This window comes from Notolepis coatsorum (genome assembly GCF_963971535.1).
Source record: "Notolepis coatsorum genome assembly, chromosome: 10".
NCBI lineage: Eukaryota > Metazoa > Chordata > Actinopteri > Aulopiformes > Paralepididae > Notolepis > Notolepis coatsorum.
Window position 1 is genome coordinate 40,582,380 of NC_140174.1, and position 22,352 is coordinate 40,604,731.

Sequence of the window (22,352 nt, forward strand, 5' to 3'; positions counted from 1 at the left end):
GATAATTGATATTCTACTTTGGTTCATTACAATTTACTCAAGCCGTAACAGACACAATATTTCTGACACTGGGAATACATTCCCTGAGATCCATAGATCTCCATAGATACCAAGAACATGCAAATGGACCTTGTAGAAGTGGAGCAATCTTCCATTTACTTAGGTATGTATTTTTAGGCGGATTTTCAGAAAATAGGGCTAGGGCTAAAGAGGTTACAGTAAGAGTACAGCGTAGTACCCTCCTCAGCGGGCGACTTTCAGGGCAGTGGGATGAACATTGCAGATGTCAAACCAGTGCTGGTCCACCTCCTGGTGCGGCAGCAGGCCGTTGTGTGGCAGGAAGGGCCGGCGCCAGCGATCGCGGCTGCTCACCACCTTCCAGAACCGTGTCCCCTTGATCAGGAAGACGGCGTTGTGGGTGTAGGAGAAGTAGGCGGCGTCGATGTTGCCGTGCGGGTGGTCCCCGCTCCCCACTGCAGGAAAAACATCTCTGATCTTTTTGGGGAAGCCTCTCGCCAATCGGTCGGCGTTCACGTCAAACGCGTACACCTGCTTTGACAGATAATAGTTTAGAGAGGGACTCTCAAAATCGTGTTTCCAGACAAATAGTTAATCTAAAATTTCGAAATCAAGCAAAAACAGGTCAAAACGTAGAGGATTTGTCAGGAGTGTTTCCATGGATATGCTCGTTCGTAATGTTGAGCGTCAGGGTATGGATTACTCTCACTGAGCAGCCCGATCTCACTTAAAATATGTAAATAAAGTACTTATCGACCACAGGAAAATATTATAATAATGTTATGTTATAGGAATGAATAATATATTGACATATTTACAAAGAAGAACCGTAACGCTAACCTTAACCACACTGTTACCTTAAACTAACCCTAACTGCAACCCTAACCTTAACGCTAACTTTCTATTCTTAACCATAACCGTTAACATTAAAACAAATTGTGGTGGGTGGATGGCTTAATCTAGTGGTGAGAGCACTCACCCATGACCACAGTCATTGTTAGTTTGACTCCTGGTCACACTGTTTGTTTTGGACTTTCACTAAAATGTTATATTATAATATATTACTTCCTGTGGTTGATTTTTCTGATGTGTTGCAGCCACTGAGACAAGTTTCTTGTTATTTAAAGGTGCACTACTGTATGTCGTTTTGGGAGAGTCAGAGAAGTGAAAATATTCTAAGGTATATTTTCAGAACTGGATAAACAACTGTCCTCAGAGGAAAATTGGATACCTGGAACATTGTTTGAAGCTAGAAAGTCTAGGGGCCTGTACTAGTTCAACATACCCAGGGTATGCTTGTGGTAGCTGGCTTCACTAACTCAAACAACCGCAATCATGCTAAATCTGTGTCAAGATGGTAGTTTTCAACATGGCCAGTCAATCCATGTTTGACCTCTTGCCCTCACATAAAAGGGGCGGTTTCAACAACAGATGATGAATCACAAACGTGGTCCTGTCTTTTAGAATAGTTAGTCTGTTTAACACTTTGAACGCCAGCCGTTTCAGCCATCCTTGTACTCAGTGTGCCACCGCTGTAAATATCTAGGGATTTTCGCTGTGCGTCGCGGTGTTTGCAGGGCTATATCTATATTTTATACAATGGCATGCAAAATTTCTTGATTCTGATTGGCTGAAACACTTCTTTCAGACGTTGTTATTTCTCATGACACACTCCACGTGATCCCAGAACCCGCCCACAACCGAATGACTTTGTTTCCGAATCACTCCGCTGTTCGTGTTTTTAGGAACGAAACCAAGATGGCGGACAATAATCTTTATGAATGGATGTATTTATAGCGTCATAACGACTCATTAAAAAACTATAAAGTCACGTGGAATGCGTTAGTTGCTTCCACAATGTTGGATTATGTAATTGGTTGGTCATGACTCATTGTGAAACAAAATATAAATCGCGGGAAGTGTGTTGTTAGATGCCATTCGTTGTAGAACCTCCCTCTCCTTCAAAAGGACACTGTCATTTCACTGTTAATAAAATGTTCAATCAATCAATCAAATAACAACCGCTAACTTCACTGTTAGGTTGCTACAAAGCATATCATCTATGTATAGATGTAGCACTGTCTATCTGCATGTCATGTTATGATGCATTGAAAATGGGGGACCCTGATGTAAGACGAAAGTCTCTCTTTATGAATGGATGTATTGATATCATCATAACGACTCATTCAAAAACGATAGTCACGTGGAATGTGTTAGTTGCTTACACAATGTTGGATTATGTAATTGGTTGGCGAAATTATAGCCATGTTCTTGCAGGCTCATCTGCGCAAACGCGCATTGCAGAAGGTGCAGAAGGTTCTGAGAATTCTGTTCCAGTTAAGAGCCAAAATAACGACAGATACTTTTTTCACAAACTGCACTATAACCGGGAATGTTACCATCAATGTAAATAAACCATAATAATCACCCTACAAAAACAGTACTGTATTTGTAAATCTGGTATGTCATAAATCACATAGATGTAGCAGTACTGTCTATCTGTATGTCATATATTATGATGATGCATTGAAAATGGGGGACCCTGATGTAAACAAGACGAAAGTCTTTCTCTGGTCTGCATCCCCTTAACACATTGAGTGCCAGCAGGGGGCGCACTATTTACGCACTATTTATCGCTTGAATGCCAGCCTTTTGGGACTGATTTTCCGATATTTCATGATTTTCGCGGAGCTATTTCTATATTCTATATTATGGCTATGTGTCTAATACGCCCGTCGCTTATCAATGACTTGCTTGCAGTCAACATGTATGAAACGGATTGTTTTTTCATCAGTACATTTTCGTTTTATACCGTTTTGAAAAGAGTAGTTTTGGAAATGTCTAGAAAAAAATAAAAGATTCTGCAGGAATCGCCCTTTAGTGTAATATATATGTATATGTGTACTTATGGATGCTAGAGAAGCGGGCTGAAAAATCGATTATCTATGACCTGATCAGCGCTAACGTCATATACACACATAGGGGACAAAAAAAACATCTGATTACCCCAAAACCGGTAAAATAGATTCCTTACCGCAGATCAGATGTTCTGCAAAAAGATTATTCCAATTCCTGATCGCCATTCCAAATATCGATCGCGTTTATTGATCCAACATTAGACCTCGAAACACATAATCCACGCTGCTCTGAGGGTCCCCAATGAATGCAGTAGTCTCGAGAAGTAAAATGTGGAATCCGAGTTTTTCCCCCCCCCATGCATTTCCATTGAGTCCAATCCAATGGGTGCAATACCATCTGGGAGACGATAGGGGGCGGTATTTGCCCTTTTCGAGCTCATAGACAGTCCCAATGATAACGTGAGGCTGGATTGATGAAAAATGAATGGATATGGCTAATAAAAGCAATAACGATTAAATAACGAGATTTCTCGTCGTTGGCACTCAATGTGTTAACAATTGTGTGTATTGAGCTGTAGATGGCATGCTTTGTAGCAACCTGCCTCTGCAAAAGGACACAAAGCGATTTCACTGGACACAATGGAAGTATGGATATATTCGTAACGAATAATTAAAAAAAGATACCGTTAACTGGAATATGTTAGTTGTTTACACAATGTTGGATTATGTAATTGGTTTTGTTAGATGGCATGCTTTGAAGCACCGCACCTCCCAGCTGCTTCTAGACACGGAGGAAACTTCTTTTTATTTTTTTTTACCTACTTTTTCTGCGGATGGTTTCGTGAATAAATCTCCATTATGCTTCAATTACTGTGTGTTTATTGTATAGCAATAAGGTTGGATGAATTCGGCCATTGTATAAAAGCATTACATCACGCGACAGAGTGTGTTATAGAAATTAGATCACGCCTATGGGGGTCTAACGACCCTCGGCTGCGCCTCGGGCCTAACAACCACCCATAGCGTGATGTAATGCTTAACTATATTATAGCTATGGAGACAATACTATGGCTCATTTGACAGTAACTATCCCTCGTTCAACATGTTTCAGAGTGATCCTGGCTAATTCCTGGTAAAATTTTGCTAAAAGCGTTTGCGTTGCTCGCCTGGACACGCTACTATTTCCAAATCAAAAGGTATGGGGGGGGGGGGGTATTTTTTTTATGCTTTGATCGCGTTTCGAAGTGATCGGATGAAGCGATTTACTTGGCTTAGTCTCAATTCTCCCCCCGGACAAAATTAGATGTGACACACAGTGTGAAATAAGGTTTCAAAGGGTGGGCGATACTGCCACCTAGCAGGATGCGGCCGGTATTGCACTCTAGGGATCTCAGAATGATTTCCTATGGTAACACCGAGGTCCATGACACTGCATAGAATAAGATAATCGAATAAAAGAAAAAAACGATTAAAACCCGAGAAATCTCGGGTCTGGCGCCCAATGTGTTAATGCAGGACGAATTAGATGTTGAATAGTTGTGATGAATTTATCACAGAGAATCACAGGAAAGTAACTAAACTAAAAGTCACTAAATTACTGCTGGCAAAAAAACAACATTGCTCACTATGTTAATGCACACATTAACTCATTCCCCGCCAACGGCGAGTATACTCGTTATTGGCCGCCAATCGTTGGACGCCAACAACGCGTATACTCGTTATTTGATCGTTATTTCTTTTATTCGCTATTTCCAATCGTTATCCATCCAGGGAGCCTGTGTAACCATAGGGAATGAGTCTGAGATTGCAAAAGTCCAATACCGCCGTCTGGTGGTATGCGGCCGATGTTGCACTCCCTTTGAGACTCTGTATGGGGCTGTGTGTTGATGAAATTCCTCCGGGCGGACTTTTCTAGTAACCTGGACCGAGGGCTTTACCCGATCGCATTGAATAGTTTTCGGGACCCCCGATTCATTATGCTGTGGTGGGTTATGTCGTGGCCCAAATGGACATACGATCTACCAGATGGCAATCAAATAACTGGAATATTCTTTTTGGAATCTCACCGGCCACAGGTAAGAGCAATTTAATGTCAACATCAGCTTGATTGTGCCTTGTTTTCATAGCCATCGCCCTGATCAGCGTATGCTGTTGTAATAATGAATGCCGTTATTGACAATCAATTAATCAGAAATGACCCCCCCCCCCCCCCCCCCCCCCCCTTTCATGCATTCATGATGGAACATAATATACCGATCATATGCATTTGAATTTTTTATTGTAGCGTGTATAGGGACGAAATGCCAATGGATTAAGTATAATATGCGTTGCGGCCTATTACTAGCCTCCCAGGAATGACCCTAAACCGCTCTAAAACCATACTTATATTCACCACGGTATAAAACGGGAATGTATGGATGGAAAAATTATTTCTTTTTCACATCTTGAACGATAGATACTCGATGCCAAATGGGCCATAGTATTGCATCCATAGCTATAATATATATATATATATAGTTATAGCCCTGCAAACAAGGTGAGCGACTCCATAGGTTTAATGCTTGGCAGCACAGCACATAGTCATATCCCATTCCCAGCGTGGCAGTCAATGAGTTAATAGGCTTATCATCTCTGCCACATCATTAACACTTTGGATGCCAACGACGCTATAAGTCGTTAGTTCATGCCGCCAGTTGAGTGCCGCCAACGACATATAGCGTTTGTCGTATTTTTTTTTATTGGTGATGAATTCATATTTCATCAATCGAGCCTCACGCTAGTGTTGCAGAGTCTCTCTGAGCTCAATTGGGAAGATACCGCCCCCTATCGTCTCTCCCTGTGTAACTGCACTCCATTAGTTTAGACTGATGAAGGGGGGGGGGGCAGTTTTGTCATTTTACTTTTCCGTCAAGCCAACTGAAGAGACCAAGTGATCGCCGGCCCTCAGAAATGCGTTGATTATGTATTTCCAGCACCCAACGCTGAATCAATAAACGCGATCGATATTTGGAATGGCGATCAGGAATTGGAATAATCTTTATGGATAACATCTGATCTGAGGTAAGGAATCTATTTTACCAGTCTTGGGATAATCAGAGCTTTTTTCACAGATATATCAACGTGTCCCATATGTGTGTGTGTGTGTGTGTGTGTGTGTGCCGCTGATCAGGAAATGAGAGAATCGATATTTCAGCCCGCTTCTATAGCGTGCATAAGTACACATATACTATCGATAATCTAGCGTTTATTTGAAAACGATTCATAAATTTTTGTGTATGCCCGAATATTCCAGTAAATGCCGTTTATCACGGAATCTATATATTTTCCTGAAAAACGAGGGCTTTTCAAAATGCTATAAAGCGGAAATGAACCGATTAAAAAACAATCCGTTTCAACAATGTTGACTGCAAACAAGTCATTGATAAACGATGGGCAGATTAGACACATAGCCATAATTTAAGACAGAAATTATGCGTTCACAGCGCTATCATTGAAGTGGGTGCTGGCATTTAACGGGGTTTTACCATGTTCACCAGTGGTAATCAAAGTGTTAACGAGGAGTGCCACCCATTGTAAGAATTCACAAATGTTCATCCTGTACCCCAGGACAGATAAGTCAGTATTTGTGAACACGCACCGCTCTGTGATGTTACTGGGGTGTCAAATCTGGGGCTGCTCCACAGATAATGGGGCTCTGACTCAGAGGCCATAAAACGTTTGTGTGAGCTCTTACACCCAAATGAGGTCTTCTAGCAATGCTAGAATAAGATGAATACGATGAAAAACAACAATTAAAAAAGGCTATTTTATTATGAGCACACGTATTGTAAAGGTTAACCCCGCCCCCCCCTCCCCATGGTGCCTCAAAATTACTCTATTTTGATTTATCATAACATAAGATAGAATAATGTAGTGAATACAGTATGTTTTATAAACTAATTGCAGGCTCTGCGAATGTCAACAAATGTCTCTCCCCGAACTGCATAGTGCACCTTTAACACTTTGACTGCCGGAAAACGCTTAAAAGCGTCATTCCCGGCCATGCTCAAGTTGCCGGAGGACGCTTTACAGCGTCCTTATATCAATATTTCAAAAATCTGCGATCGGATTCATATTTCCCCTCCGCTGGCCTGAGATCCACCAGGAGGACCCACTGAGCTCTCTGGCGGTTCAGGAGCGCCATCTGGTGGCCGATCGGCGCAATCGCCAAACAGGAAGTGCTATGGAGGTTGTGCTGGTCGGCCGTATTACTTCCGGGCACTCTGTTTGGCTACCGGGACTCGATCTCGACACAATACATAGCGATCGATTGCCAATAACTCGATAAACAACATGATTTGGACATATATACTATTATACAAGCTGGAAATGGACCCGATATTTCTACATACCATAATAGGTAAATGACTGTTCCACGCTCATCGCCCAATGGCGCGAGGAGGATACGGTAAGATTCAGCGTTCTTTTTTATCGTATTCCATATAAACTGTTATGATGAACATATCACCCACACTAGATGAATGATATAACGCTGCCCACGGAATTATAAACGATCCCCCGCCCATCCGGTCATCATCAGATCATACGTAGATCATTCTAGAAGTACGTCCAATTGAAATGTTTTATATCGCCCCGATTGCCATCAAACTGTATTTCATCATCAATATAATGCATTTGGGGCTATATATCACGTTCTGGAGAAAGCTGCAGAAAGAGATGAAAACATACTTATACATTAGACCATACTTTACTAGGAATATGTGAATGAAAAAGTTTAACGTTGCTACACAATGAACAATACATATAGGACTTTGAATGGGCCCTAATAATGGCAATGTAGCAATAGAATTTAAAAAGTTATAGCCCTGCAAAGAAGGGGAATTTCTCCATAGACAAATAGCGCTGGCAATCCACAGTCATTTTCCGGATTTCTGGCCGGCACCCATACATCCTGTTGGTGTAAAATAATAATAATAAAAAATCTCACATGAATGCCCTTGAAAAAGTAGATGTGCGAATCCCTCCTGTCGAAGAGTGCCGTGTCGATGGGGCCGGGCACCCCTGGGAACCCCTTTGAGATGAGCCTGGGGTAGCGGTGTCCCTTGGGGTCTCGTGTGAGGGCCTGGTCATTCTCCGCGTCATACTGCCAGAACTGAGTACCTAACCACAAAGTAGGCATAAACAGACACATCTTCAATGAGTACTTGTCCTCAACACAAAGACAGGCATTAGCAGAAAATCATTTTTAAAGCCCTCTTGTGAAAATCAATAACCTATTGAAGGAACACGGTAAATGGATACCTTGTTTGTTGTCTAAAGTTACCTTTGAAGAAATAGACCGCATCTCTTCCCCTGGACCACACGTGGACGTATGCGTCCACCCCGTCCATGGGAATGCCATGCCAGCCGATCTGCAATGCCACCGGATCCCCGAAGCGTGTGCGGTTGCTCCTGTTCTCGTACAGCCAGTACCAGCCGTCCCTCATGAAATAGGTGTTGAAGCGGATGACCACCTCGCCATAGGCCGTCCTCTCCTTCCTGATCCAGTCGAACACAGTGTTGAAGCGGCCCTTGCAGCCCCCTGGTGGCAGGCAAAAAACACAATGTTGACATTGTGTACCAAATGTGAAGATGGGACCTCGTTTATCAATATTACACATGTATAAATCAATATTACGTGTGTGAAATTATAAAAGGGGATAAAATACTGGGCACCAATGAATTTAAAACACAAAATATGCATGCCAACGGTTTCCAAGGAATCATTATAATCTAATGAAAATGCGTTTGATAATATATATTTAACTCTATATATAAAACTCTGTCACAGAGCTAGGATGTGTGCCCTCTGCACACATGTGCACGTACACATTTACAGATGTAATTTCTATGACATATTACAACCTGTCGGCATATAGAAATGTTTTTTTGTTCATTGTGTAGTGCCTACAGTACCGGTATATGTATTGAATGATGCAGTGCATGTAATGTGTTGCATGTAACATATTGAATTTAGGCACAGTGTTTGGCCTCTGATGCTCTTCCACACTTTTCTCTGTTTCAAATCTCCAAGTGAAGTGAGGGAGTTGATTGTAATTGACGACAGGTTTGTCTGTGGGAGGATCTACCTGTGTAAGACACTCGGGGCATTATGGGGTAGAACACATAGTAGCATACTACAAGAACCTAGGGGTCCACAAAGACGACTTCAAACTGGAAATGGTAACAACAGATGAGGTACTCAAAAAACTGAGCGCCCTCCAACCGAACAAGGCCACTGGCCATGACAACATCCCCTCCAAATTCCTCAGAGACTCAGCAGCCGCCATCACCCCAGTCATCACACACATAATAAACCTCTCCATAAAACAGGGACACGTCCTCAAGGACTTCAAAATTGCGAGAGTAACACCCCTGCACAAAAAGGGCAGTAAATTAGACCCAGGCAACTACCGCCCTGTTTCTATCCTTACCTCCATCTCGAAAGTCATGGAAAAAATTTTATACGAACAGGTCGAAAAGTACCTTGCGGAAAAAAATCGAATCTACGAATTCCAATCTGGCTTCAGAACATCCCACTCCACTGACACATGCCTTCTCTATTTAAACGACCACATCAAACAAGAGGTGGACGCGGGCAAATACTGCGGCATGGTCATGCTGGACCTACAAAAGGCCTTCGACACTGTCAATCACACCATTCTGATTGACAAGCTAAAAGCAATTGGTTTTGATAGTCTATCAGTGAGCTGGATGCAATCCTACCTGGAGGGGAGAGAACAGATGGTGGAGGTAAATGGTACCCTATCCCCCCCCCCTCACAGTGAGCTGTGGTGTTCTACAAGGAAGCATACTAGGACCGCTACTGTTCCTAATTTTTGCAAATGACATGTCGTCAGCTTGTGACTGCAACTTGTTCCTGTTTGCGGACGACTCAGCCCTGCTGGTCTCTGACAAGAACAAGTTACAGGTTGAAAAAACCCTCAGCTCGGAACTAGGCAAAATCTGCATATGGCTCGCTGATAACAAACTATCATTACACATGGGCAAAACAGAGTCCATTCTCTTTGGTTCAAATAACAAAATCAGCAAGACCGACGGCTTCTCAGTTACAGTGGGTGACAATACTGTCACAAGGAAAGAAGAAATTACCTACCTAAATCAAATCAAATTTATTTGTAAGGCCCGGCGACAACACACGTTAATGTCCCCATGGGCCGGACACGTCTTCTTTAAACAAGTCAAGAAGAAACATAACAATAGGTCAAGAACAAAACAAGAACACCATAAGGTCCAACAAATTTAAAATAAATGCAAATAAATGAATGAATGCAAGCACTCCCAGACATACCCCACGCGAAGGTAAGGAAAAACTCACTAAAACCTAACAATAGGGAAAAATGCACCACAGGCAGTGTGGAGGAGAGAAAAATTAGAAGGGCCATTCAAGGGGGATCTCCCTTCTTAGATGTCGGTGATAGTAGTGTTGCAGACTAACAGTTGGTAAGCATGCACTCATGTGTGTAGTGAAACACAGATGAGTGCATGCAATAGCAACTGAACATTTTGAAAAATTAAAGATAGAGCCGATAGCGATAGCAACTGAACATTTTGAAAGATTAAAGATAGAGCTGATAGCGAATCTATTTGAGGCACTGGGTTCCATCCTAGAGGCAAATCTTTCCTGTGACAAAATGGCATCCAATGTAATAAAAAAAGTCAACCAACGAACTCGATTCTTGTACCGGATCTCCTCACTGGTAAACAAGAATACCCTGAAGACTCTGGCAGGAGCACTCATTCAAGGGTACTACGACTATGCTTGCACCTCATGGTACCAAAGCACCTCAAAGGTGCTAAAAACAAAATTGCAAACATCTCAAAACAAACTGGTCAGACTACTGCTTGTCCTTACTCCTAGAACCCACCTCACCCCTGCCCACTTTGACAACCTAGGATGGCTTAGAATAGACGACAGAGTACAGCAACTTGCAATGGGCCTGGTCTACAAGATACACTACACGACCAAGGTACCCATGCACATGTACATGTAGAGAAGAAGCTGGGTAGAGAAGTAATCCCCATACACAGTGGCTGCTGTAGTCTAATTGAAGCTGCAGGATCGACTGTAATGAGTATGGAAATCTGTAATGGAGTAACAACAATATGATGTGCTTCTTTAGAGTTTAGAACACAACAATCAGTTATGCACTAAGGTACCCATGTACATGTCAAAATACTTCCCAAAGGTAAGTGAATACCACGATCACAACACCAGAGGGAGCTCCACAAATCATGTTAAACCCAGATTCGGCTCAAACAAGGGACTAAACACGTTTCGCAATTATGCCACATCAATGTGGAACGCCCTACCCAAAGCTGTAAAGGAATGTGAATCACTACTCACTTTCAAAACCACTCTCAAAGAACACCTACGGGAGACTGCAATTCGAAACTGGCCCCTGTAAATGTCCTAACCCAACCCCCTCCAATGTACAGTAAATTACCAAGTATGGTTGTCAATATTCCAATGTACAGTTTTGCTTGTACAGTTGTACAGTGTCCCCCACCCACCCCTCCTACCCAACCCCTCCCCCCCACCCCAACCAACCACCTCCAATGTACAGTCCCCCCCCACCCACCCAACCTCCTCCAATGTACAGTTTCTACGTCAAATGTATATACAGTACTCTCTTTTCTGGACTCTTTTTGTATCACAAACAGTACTGTATTTGCAAATCTGGTATGTCATAAATGTATAGATGTAGCAGTACTGTCTATCTGTATGTCGTGTATGTCATATATATGATGAATTGAAAATGGGGGACCCTGATGTAAACAAGACGAAAGTCTTTCTCTGGTCTGCATCCCCTTAACAATTGTATGTATTGAGCTGTACTGTACCCATTCTGCAATCTGTTAATAAAGTTTTCAATCAATCAATCAATCAATCAATCAAGACTTGGGGTAGGAGTTCCACCCAAGAGTGATGTCATTATTAATGTGACCAGCAACTGACAGCATGCAGGGCCCAAGCTGTGGGCATAGCCTGGCTTTGTGTAGTTTCAGTTAAGTCTTCTTTTTATTAAATTTTTTTTTTACCTTCACTGTACATATTCTGCATCCATCACAACTGTAAAATAAATCACCTGGTTACTGCAGGAAGTTACACCCGTCTTTCTTCCTCCACCCTTACATTCTCTATGCAAATTCTTTGTGTATTTTTTGCTTGATAAATGAAGGCCCAGTGTGCATTTCTGTATGAGTGTATGTTGCCTCCATGGCCACTAGATGGTGCTTTATTCATACTGTACATCTCCATAGCTTTCTTACCATAGAGGTGTTGTATGGCTTTCCTGTCCGTCCAGTCCATCTCGAAGCCCGACTCCTGGGGCAGATAGCTGGGCTGCATGATAGAGCCGGTCCTGTAGATGTGTGGCAAGCCCAGGACATGTCCGATTTCATGAACTGCCACCTAGTAGACAGTAATAATCACCCATCAATGAGAATGAAATCGCTGTAATAAGACATTTGAGAAATGTTTTCATGTAACATTGCAGTTCATTATTGTGTGTGTTAGATTGATCAGTCCTTTTTAAATTGTGCTACACGTCTCACTCACTTTGAGGAGGCTGATCCCACTGCCGGTGTTGGGAGCTGTGAAATGTTCATCATCATCAAAGTGTATGTCTCCCAGAAACCACGCGTGAGCAAACTCACGGCCAGTGCCGTCAAACTTCTGGTTGCATCCAAGGTGTCGACCTGTGTAGTGATAATCACAAGCAAGAAAGATGTAGTGATAATCACAAGCAAGAAAGATGTAGTGATAATCACAAGCAGGTGATTTGTGAATCTCAACAAAAGGTCAAAAGCATGACTGGCTGAGTGAGTGAGTGATGCCAGTATGTTATAATGTATATATGTCATAACATTATTTATAAATGTTATAATATCCACCTGTGCCAAAGCCAAGTCTGATGTCGACATCCTCCAGAGGGGACCTAGTGTCCTCCACAAACTCCAGCGGCGACACCTCACTCCACATCCTGAAGGCCAGTCTGATGATGTACCTCTGGTCGTCGATGGACAGCTGACTGCTGTAGCCCTCTCCTATCAGCCTCCACTTCAGCAGTGTCTTAGAAAAGGCCATGTAACCCCATTCAATCAGATCCCTCTTCTGCCTCCTCTTGGACACGAGTGTGGCGACGTGACGTTTTTCGCGTTGCACTGTGTTGCTCGGACGCAGGCCCGCGGCACCGTTTCCTGTGTGACTTCCTGTGCTGTTACCATCCGAGCCGTTTGCAGAAACGGTGGCGTTATCCAAACTGTAATCAAACGTGTACAAGTCGTCTGTGTTGTTGCTGCTGCTGCCATTAAAGGTGTCAGTCAGCATGCCATCGGTGTGGTTCAAATGGAAAATGTTGCCATCAGATATGTTGGTGGCAGTGCCAGTGATATTATTATCTGTGTTGTTACCGACACTCTCATTAAAAGCACCGTTGGGAGTGTCTTTATCCTCTGTGGTACTGCTGTCTGACGAGGTGACTGTCTCAAGTTCTTCTGGGTCATGTGCTACATGGGCACTCAGCTCTGTCTCCTTGTCGGGGACGCCACATCTCGGCTTGTTCATGGCCACCTTGGTGGCGTCGTCAAACACACCCGTGACAGGCAAGCCAGATACTTTCTGAAACTCTTCGAGTGCCGAGATAAACTCTTGGCTTTCAGTGGGATGGCCTCGACTATAGTCTTCATCACTGCTTGAGCGTGAGGCCGAGGCCCCCTCCTGAACGATGGCGTGGATGTCTTCTCCTATGAAGCCATCGTTGAAGGTTGTGTCCAGTTCTTCAAACGGAACCTCCTCCCAGTTCACGGGTGTGATGAAACCATATCTAGAGAGGAATAACTGAAAAGCACCAGGGATGAATGACATTCAGTGTCAATAAAATAGGCTACAGTAAAAAGAACAGACATTGTCAGACCACTATTATAACTATGAGGATGTTAGGGCTCCCTCTTCTTTGTCGATTAATAGACCACCATACAAAACCATTTGTAGTTTTTTTTTTTTTTTTTAAGTATAAGAACATATCTCTGGTGCAAATTTAAAGAGGCCATGCGTGAATGTACGTGGGGAAACACGTTTTTACTAATTTGCCGATTAAATCAACACAGAAAAGTTGAATCAACAAAGTCCCATGACTATTAGTATAACTTCTTCTGTCGAGGTAAACAACTGAAACGAACAGTGAAGTAACACACGTTACCTCTGCAGTATACTGGTCGCTTATGAGCTCCGCCTGGTGAGAGCGGGGAATCTGCACGTCAGAATGATCCCGCCTGTGGAAAAGTTTTTCTGCATCAGCTGAGCCAATGCTCGTCAAAAATAAGAAAGATGTCAGCTGGATAAAAGTCAGCATCGTGGCGTCTGTTAACTCCAAGACTAAATGCAGGTGGAATACTGCGTTGCTGCTTTATACTGTAGGGTCGAGCGTCTCCACACCTCTCAATTGGTGTGATGCTTTGGACATAGCCCACTCCTCTAACCCTAGTGTGAAAGGTAAACTTCTCTTACGGTCTTCATTGTCTAGAGTTGCTGAAATTGACAATACATTCTACTGGTATAAGTATGTGTTTTCAATGCTCTGCTGGCTCTGATGACATAAACCTGTAGGGTTTATATGGATAGTTGAGGGCCTTCACTTTCATCTGGACAATCACAGTCAGTTAGGACAGCCGTGTGACACCCTGCCCAGCACCTGTTTGAAATGGGCCAATTGCATCTTTACCTCTTTCTTTGACTGGCTTACAAACACATACAAAAAGCCTGCAGTATCCATTCAGTGATTGCGATTTATTTTCAAAAACATACAAAACGTAGTCAAGAGTTCACAAACAAGCTGAATACACTGTAAGAAGTAGAATAACAAATAAATATAACAAACTTTGATCCATAAACTAAAAGAAGTTCATGACTTCATACATTCTGTGCCAACAAATACACAAAGCAAAAGGCATTATATTACTTCAGTGCGCATGCTACATCTGCAGTGCAATAAATACAACAGACCAGGAATATAAAAAAATCTCAAAACAAATGACGTTATATACAAAATACCACAGACATATGTGATAACAGTAGAATATTCAAGTGTTGATGATGATAATGATGATGAATCACTGTAGAGCTCTGGCTATTCCAGCAGCCAGGTGTTCAGCTGTTGGCTTTTCTGCAGAACTACTGACGCACAGGCCTTCTGCTGTCATAGCCTCCGCTGTGGTCGGTCCTATAGCTGCAAACTGGGAACAGTAGTTTGCATTTAAGCATTTAATAAATCTTCATCTTTGCATTCAAACGCTTTTAAATCTCTCTTTTTTCCCTCTTATTTTTTAACGTCAGTGAGGAAGACATACCTTGATCTGACTCAGCTGTTCACCTGACAGCCTCTGTACCACTTCCAGGCAAAACTTCACTCCGGATGGACTGAAAAAAGCTATGCTGGCTGGAACGCCCTATAAGAACAAAAAAAAATCCAAAATCAATAACGTCTTCTAAACATCAATATAGTAGAATACACAAGTCTCTCCACAACACAATGGTAATGGGGTATTACCGAACAGTTCCATTACCTGCTCTGAGAAATAGTTCTTGAGATTCTTTTCCAGGTCTGGATGTGGAGCTGTTTGATAGACAGTCAGGGTCTCCAGGGGAACGCCTGGAAACAATGGAAATTAATCCCTCCAATGAAATAGGTATAACAATTACTATCCTATAATTAGGACCACACCGTTGGGACTTTTGTCACCTTGAATTATAATAATTAGGCAAAACAGAGGAAAATGGCTACGGTAGATCACCCGCCATTAAATGCTTACCGTTTTGCCTCAAAGCCGTGGGCAAGACGTCCCTTTTAATTGAGCCACACGGGAAGAAAAGTGGTAAAATATTTGTGTCCTCTCCTGAAATGAGAAATTACTCGTCAGGTCATATTATTTATTAGGCCAGTAATAGTCTTTTTCCTTTTGTCAAAATCACATTTGAGAAAGTGAAGTAAAGTCATACGTTCAAGGATAAGACGAGACAGAACGTCTGCTGTCCCAGTGTCTTCACCCAGAGGTTTCAGTCCTAGATTCTGCACTGTACAAGAAGACAGTATATGGCAAGGATTATACAGTATTAGGATTAGGGTGAACAAGACATATAAGGATTAGGATGAACAAATATATAAGGATTAGGATGAACAAGACATATACTGTATATTAAGGATTACAGTAGGATGAACAATAGGGGTGGGAATCATCAGAGGCTCCACGATAGGATATTATTACGATACTAAAGTCACAATACTATAATATTGCAACATTGCGATTTATTACCTTTTTTTCAACTGCAGATTATTTACATTTACATTTAGTTGATGCTTTTATCCAAAGCAACAAATTGTGTACAGCAAGTCAGTGGGAGGGGTACACCTCTGGCGGCTAAGGGTAAGTGGTATTGTTAGTCTTGCAGTGTCGAACTTGAGTGCTTCACTCTGAGTGCATAGTAATGCCCAATGGAAAACATGGTCAACATCTGCAATAAGAATATACTGTATACAGTACATCCGTTTTATTTGATAAGATAACGTTTTCAGCCTGTTCACCTCACTCCAAGCAGTTTTATTGCAGCGAAATGGGATTGTCAAGCAAAAATGTTTAATAATAATAATAATAATAATGGATTGGATTTATATAGCGCTATTCATGACACCCCAGTGACCTTTAAATGTAATTAAGTAAGTAAGGAGTAAGGAGCTTCAGAGTGTGGGAACATGGCTGGCCGACAATAAGCCGTCTCTCCACCTTGGGAAAACTGAGGCCATACTTTTTGGATCCAAAGTAAAGCTGCGAAAGTCCCCAGGGTTGAAGATCCAGGTAGGAGAATCAGTTATTGCTGGTAAGGATTCTGTAGTTTATTTAGGATGCACCTTAGACAAACACCTCACAGGGGAGGCTATGGCCTTGAAAGCCCTCGCTAAAATAAGCCAGAAGACCAAATTCCTGGCTCGTAAGTCTGAGATGTTGGATAGTACAACACTAAGGATGTTATCAGGTGCCCTGATCCAGAGTAATTTTGACTATGCTACCCCCTTCTGGTACAGTAGTACACACCAGGGAATAAAAAATACATTTCAGACTGCTGAAGCTTCCTACACGCACTCACCTGGATGTAGCTATACTTAATCAACTAAACTGGCTCCCAGTGGAAAAACGGGTGATTCAAATTAAGTTGGGCCTTACCCATAAAATAATGTTCAATAGGGTCCCCTCATACTTGTCAAATAATTTTATGTGCTTTAGGGACACCCACACATATGCAACCAGCGGCAGTTTAACCGACATTAAACTGTGCAAATTCAAGAGCTCAATGGGGTAAAATACCTTTCAGTACTCAGCAGCTTGTGAGTGGAATAAACCGCCAGTGTCTATAAAAAGTATTGACTCAGCGGGGGCGGCTACGTGGCGTAGTGGGCAAGGCACTCGCCACGAAATGCTGGAGATGCTGGGCTCGTCAGTTCGAGCCCAGCGCTCCACATTTGCTTTCAGTTTAGCTGGTCGTCCGTACTAATACACATTGGCCGTATTAGGGGGTGGGAAACTGATGGGTGGGGATCGGGCGTTGTGGACAGCGACTCTTACAGGTCGGTTGGTGCGCCTGCGCAGTAGAATCAGGAAGTGTCGGGGGCAGCGTGAGCCTCCCACGCGTTACTCCTCGCCACTGAGAGATCGAGCTGCGCAGGTGAAAAGATGCGACTGCTGTTACCTCAAGTACCGGAGGGGACTTGTGCCATGTATGACTTAGTCCACATTGCAGCCGGCTTGTGGGAGGCAAGAAACAGGAGGGTTGAATTGGATGATACGAAATTGGGATGGGAGAAAATATAGAAAATGGGAGAAAAAGTGGATACAAAAAAAAAAAAAAGTATTGACTCAGATAGAAATTTTAAACAGGCTTTGAAGAAATGGCTTAGTCACTCAGGATAAAGATATACCGTATGCAGGTGTGTTGTAGACTTTGTGTTTGTTTGTTTTATTGCATTTTTTTATTCATATTTACATATTTATAATGCTTTAAAATTGTATTTGCATGTCTTATTTGTGCATACTTGTCATCTCGTCTTCCCCCCTTTGAGGACCACAATGGAAATAAACCGTAAGGTTTTATTGTGTTTCAATCCTCGACGGTTTTAAATTATATGTGATGGCTGTACATGTTGTGTATCAGTATTGTATGTGATTTTAGATTGTCCAATAAATTCAATCAATCAATTAATTAAGTATCGATACTTGGAGTCAGTGAATCGATATAATAATATTCAACATGCAAAATATTGTGATATATTGCTATATCGATTTTTCAGACCCCTAATGAACAACAAGACATATATAAGGATTAGGATGAACAACAAGACATATAGTATATAAGGATTAGGATTACCAAGACATATGTAAAGATTAGAATGAACAACAAGACATAGGATTAGGATGACCAACACATATATAAGGATTAGAATGAACAACAAGACATATAAGGATTAGGATTAAGACAAAGACATAATAACTAAGGATTAGGATGAACAACAAGACATAATGATTAGGATGAAGACAAAGATTTAATAACTAAGGATTAGCATGAACAACAAGACATAATAAGGATTAGCATGAACAACAAGACATAATAAGGATTAGGATGAACACCAAGACATATATAAGGATTAGGATGAAAAAGACATATACCCGAATCAGCAAGGTCTTTATTGCCAAGTATACTTTTCACATACAAGGAATTTGCTTTGGACGTTATAGGTGTGACATTAGCGGACAGACATTAACAGACAGATAATACAATAAAGTGGTGGAGTAAAATAAAATGAAAATACGGATTAGGATAAACAACAAGACATACATAAGGATTAGGATGAACAAGACATATATAAGGATTAGGATGACCAATACATAGCGGTGTAACGATGCATCGATTAATCAAAATGCATTGATTCTAATGTGTTCGATTCGATGCATCGATTTGAATATGTTAGAATCGATTATAATCGAAATTAAAACAATATATATAGATTTTTTTGTGTATTGTTTTTATTTACCTATAGTCCATTCATGCTGAGTGAATCAGTTCCCCCAGCCACATTTGTGTATTCAAAAAGATTTGGGGAATTAACTGATAGAAAATTAATAAAAAATGTATCGAATCGAATCGTGGTCAAATGAAGAGATTTCATGATGCATTGAATCGTTGCCTGAAGAATCGTAATCGAATCGAAGTGAGGTCGAATCGTAAATAAGAATTAACACAAGGATATACAAGAGTGTGTGTGTGTGTGTGTGTGTGTGTGTGTGTGTGTGTGTGTGTGTGTGTGTGTGTGTGTGTGTGTGTGTGTGTGGTAGTATTACTATTATTATTATTATCAGTTTGTATTGTTTTTTTTACAATTGTTTTATTCTACAAATGAATTAATGAATGAATAACAAAGTTGCAAGAAAGGGGTCCTGTTGTCACCACTCAGAAGAAAGAGGGTGAAGCACAGCTGCACCTGGCTCATTATCTAAAGGCCAAATATGTTGTTCCTGTATCACAGCAAACGGTCACTCATATTGCACCAATCTCCCATTGACTGAGGGCAGTAACAACACTAAACACATTTCTGTGAACTCCAGGTGCCTGGCACACTCTACCACAATTAGCATATGACTACCGGTGATGTCATCAGGGACATTGAAACCTTGTGTTGTCTTCAATTACAGCTCAATGAAATGATAAGGTAGCAGTCCCTATAAGACAACATATTGCTATCCCCCCCCTCCCCCCATCTACATAATTTCATGGAGCTGTAATTAATAGGATTCAATGTCCCTGATGACATCACTGGTGCGATTATGTACTAAATAATCAGCATTGTTTTAGTTGAAGTGCCCATTTAATGGGTAAGTTCAGAATTTTAGACCACCTTTCCTACTTACCAATAATGTTGTTGAACGCTGAAACTACACCATGGTGTACCCAAAGTAGGTTTCAGGGGTGACGCAGAGACTGGAGCGTGGCCCCATTGACTTTGCATTCGTTTTGTGGCTAATTAAGTTAGGCGGAGATGTGAGTATCCAGTACGAAGAACAGCATGGATTGTGCTGAGAAAGGATTCTACAAATCAACACCATTGATAAGTAGGAAACAGATGGAGTAAAAAATTCTGAACTTAGCCTTTAACACAACCAAGGGCGGGATCCACAAAGAATGGATTGCACGTTGCTAATTGCACCCTTACTTACAATTCATTAAGAATTGAAAATGGGGGACCCTGATGTAAACAAGACAAACGTCTTTCTCTGGTCTGCATCCCCTTAACAATTGTGTGTATTGAGCCGTACTGTATTGTACCCATTCTGCAATCTGTTAATAAAATTGTCAATCAATCAATCACCACGCTTTTGATTGATTGAAAAGTTTATTAACAGATTGCAGAATGGGTACAGTACAGTACAGCTCAATACATACAATTGTTAAGGGGATGCAGACCAGAGAAAGACTTTCGTCTTGTTTACATCAGGGTCCCCCATTTTCAATTCATCATATGACACACACAACATACAGATAGACAGTACTGCTACTATCTATACATTTATGACATACCAACTTTGACTAACATAAAGTATAAACAACCACTTTCAAACCTACTTGAAATAACGTTCCTTGTACAAATCTTTTTCAAACTTCTTAAATAACGTACCTAATGCTGCAGTTGCCTTCCCAACCACATAGATGGATCTGGCATTCCATTTATCTTTTATGGAACAGTTCCACTCTGAAAATGTTACACAAAAAAAATGAAGATTATTCATTTCTGCCTGACATAATATTTGTTCAAACTTTCAGCCAATCATCATCCATAAAGCTAAACAGAATGTATAAATGTTTAGCCAGAAATATGTTACAGTAAGAAGAACACTGCTGACAGTGATGCTGTACAGGTAGCAGTGTAATTCACAGAATCTCCATTGTAATTTCCAAACAATAATGTGCTTTATCTGAATGTACTCACCTTCTCTCTTTCCCTCTGCTTCAAGGCACATCTTCACAGCCTGCACTGCCCTTGGACTGGTAAATATGAGTCCTCCATGTTTGTCTGGTTGGAAAAGCTGAAATAAAAATAAAAGATGATAGCTGAAATTCATTGTACCTGATCAAACATCTAAGGACACAAGTCCCAAAAACAAATACTGCAGAAGTTACATTTACCTTATCCGACAAGGTGTTCAGTGCCACAAACTTGAATGACAGTACAGGAATTAAGGTTGCTTTGTGGCCATGTGATGCCAACTCCTGTGAAATCAATATGATAAATCCATGTAAGACAAATGTGTTACGGGTTGAATTAAATTGCAGATATACTTGATTATTTAATACAATTTGATAGAAAATAAGGCCTCTCTCTACCTTGATGTAAGGATCAGGTCCAGAGTCTCCCTCTCTATGGTCTTTCAAAAGGAGAACATGCATCTTGATAGATTCAAAACACTGCAGGAATGGAAGGTTGGTGTTGTTGTCAAATATGAAGCCAGGAATTTATATAATCATACGCTGGAGACTCCAACTAAGATAATTGTGGGTGTGTGAGGAATAGAAAGCTCAACTACACCCAACAGCTGTCATATGAATTCTGCTGATAACGTTGCTGGTTTTGAGTCCTGATTAACACATTTCCCGCGTCCAAACGGTAGAGTCAAATAGTTTACTCAAATGCAATACTTATGGCGCACTTACTCTGTAATAATCTGGGACATTTAATGACTGAAAATCATCAGGGTTGGAAATGATCACTTCTGTCTGTAGTGTTTGTTTACATTCGCAGAAGCCTAGACACAGGAGGTGGTCATTTCCCAGTCTCTGTTGTTCTCTCGCAATGTAAATGTGCCCTCTGAACAAATCACGTACAATGATGAGGTATTTGTTTCGCTTACCATCTATGTTCAGCACTCAAATAAACGATAGATATCAAATAAATACAACATGTTGTACGTGACATAGTGTACCTCGGAACTACTGCAGCTGATTAGCATGGGGCCGCTACAACTACTGCAGTGAAAGAAAGGGGGGTATTTTCCTTAGCACTTTCGCTAACTAGTGCTTAGAATCACATTATTATAGCAAATAGATTCTGAAATTATTGCGAAACTATTTATATTATAACCTAACTATCACCCAAATATCCCGTTTATGACTATTAGGTTATTATTTGTACAACATAAATAAATACATTCCCTTCGATCGACACGGTTTATTCCAGTCCGACGTTGAGAAACAAGCCGACATTGTGGCTCCTAGGGGGTTCGCCTGCACACTGTACAATCATTTGAATTTTGAGCCGTAATGGCGACTACGGCAATCCAGTCTCTCACAGCTCAGCTCGCGTGTATTTCAACTCT

General features: G+C 41.4%; 2 protein-coding genes across 3 annotated transcripts; both read right to left on the reverse strand.

Moving 5' to 3' along the window:
• Positions 1-243: 243 nt before the first annotated feature.
• On the reverse strand, positions 244-14,293 carry mmp21 (matrix metallopeptidase 21; the record flags this gene model as incomplete). The annotated part of the gene is made up of 7 exons (XM_084323015.1): positions 244-549; positions 7,864-8,036; positions 8,200-8,457; positions 12,210-12,351; positions 12,499-12,638; positions 12,834-13,779; positions 14,141-14,293. The coding sequence occupies 7 exons, from the start codon at positions 14,291-14,293 to the stop codon at positions 244-246; spliced, it is 2,118 nt and encodes a 705-aa protein (XP_084179141.1).
• Positions 14,294-14,708: 415 nt separating this feature from the next.
• Positions 14,709-21,995, reverse strand: uros (uroporphyrinogen III synthase). Of its 2 annotated transcripts, none has more exons than XM_084323820.1 (10): positions 21,888-21,995; positions 21,364-21,444; positions 21,166-21,249; positions 20,969-21,065; positions 20,657-20,731; positions 15,937-16,011; positions 15,750-15,833; positions 15,504-15,589; positions 15,288-15,386; positions 14,709-15,173 (listed from the first exon to the last, which is right to left on the reverse strand). In XM_084323820.1, exons 1-10 carry the CDS (start codon positions 21,888-21,890, stop codon positions 15,051-15,053), a joined length of 807 nt encoding a protein of 268 aa, XP_084179946.1. In that variant the 5' UTR covers positions 21,891-21,995; the 3' UTR covers positions 14,709-15,050. The 2 variants fall into 2 exon arrangements, with proteins under 2 accessions (XP_084179946.1, XP_084179947.1); XM_084323821.1 differs by lacking the exon at positions 21,888-21,995 and adding an exon at positions 21,691-21,743.
• Between the last annotated feature and the right edge of the window lie 357 nt (positions 21,996-22,352).

Excerpts from the sequence above, each read along its gene's own strand:
- uros (XM_084323820.1), bottom strand. Across the intron at positions 16,012-20,656 it reads GAAGGCAACTGCAGCATTAG|TGCAGAATCTAGGACTGAAA; the intron begins GTACGTTATTTA and ends CTTCTTGTACAG. Across the intron at positions 15,387-15,503 it reads AGAACTATTTCTCAGAGCAG|GGCGTTCCAGCCAGCATAGC; the intron begins GTAATGGAACTG and ends TTGTTCTTATAG.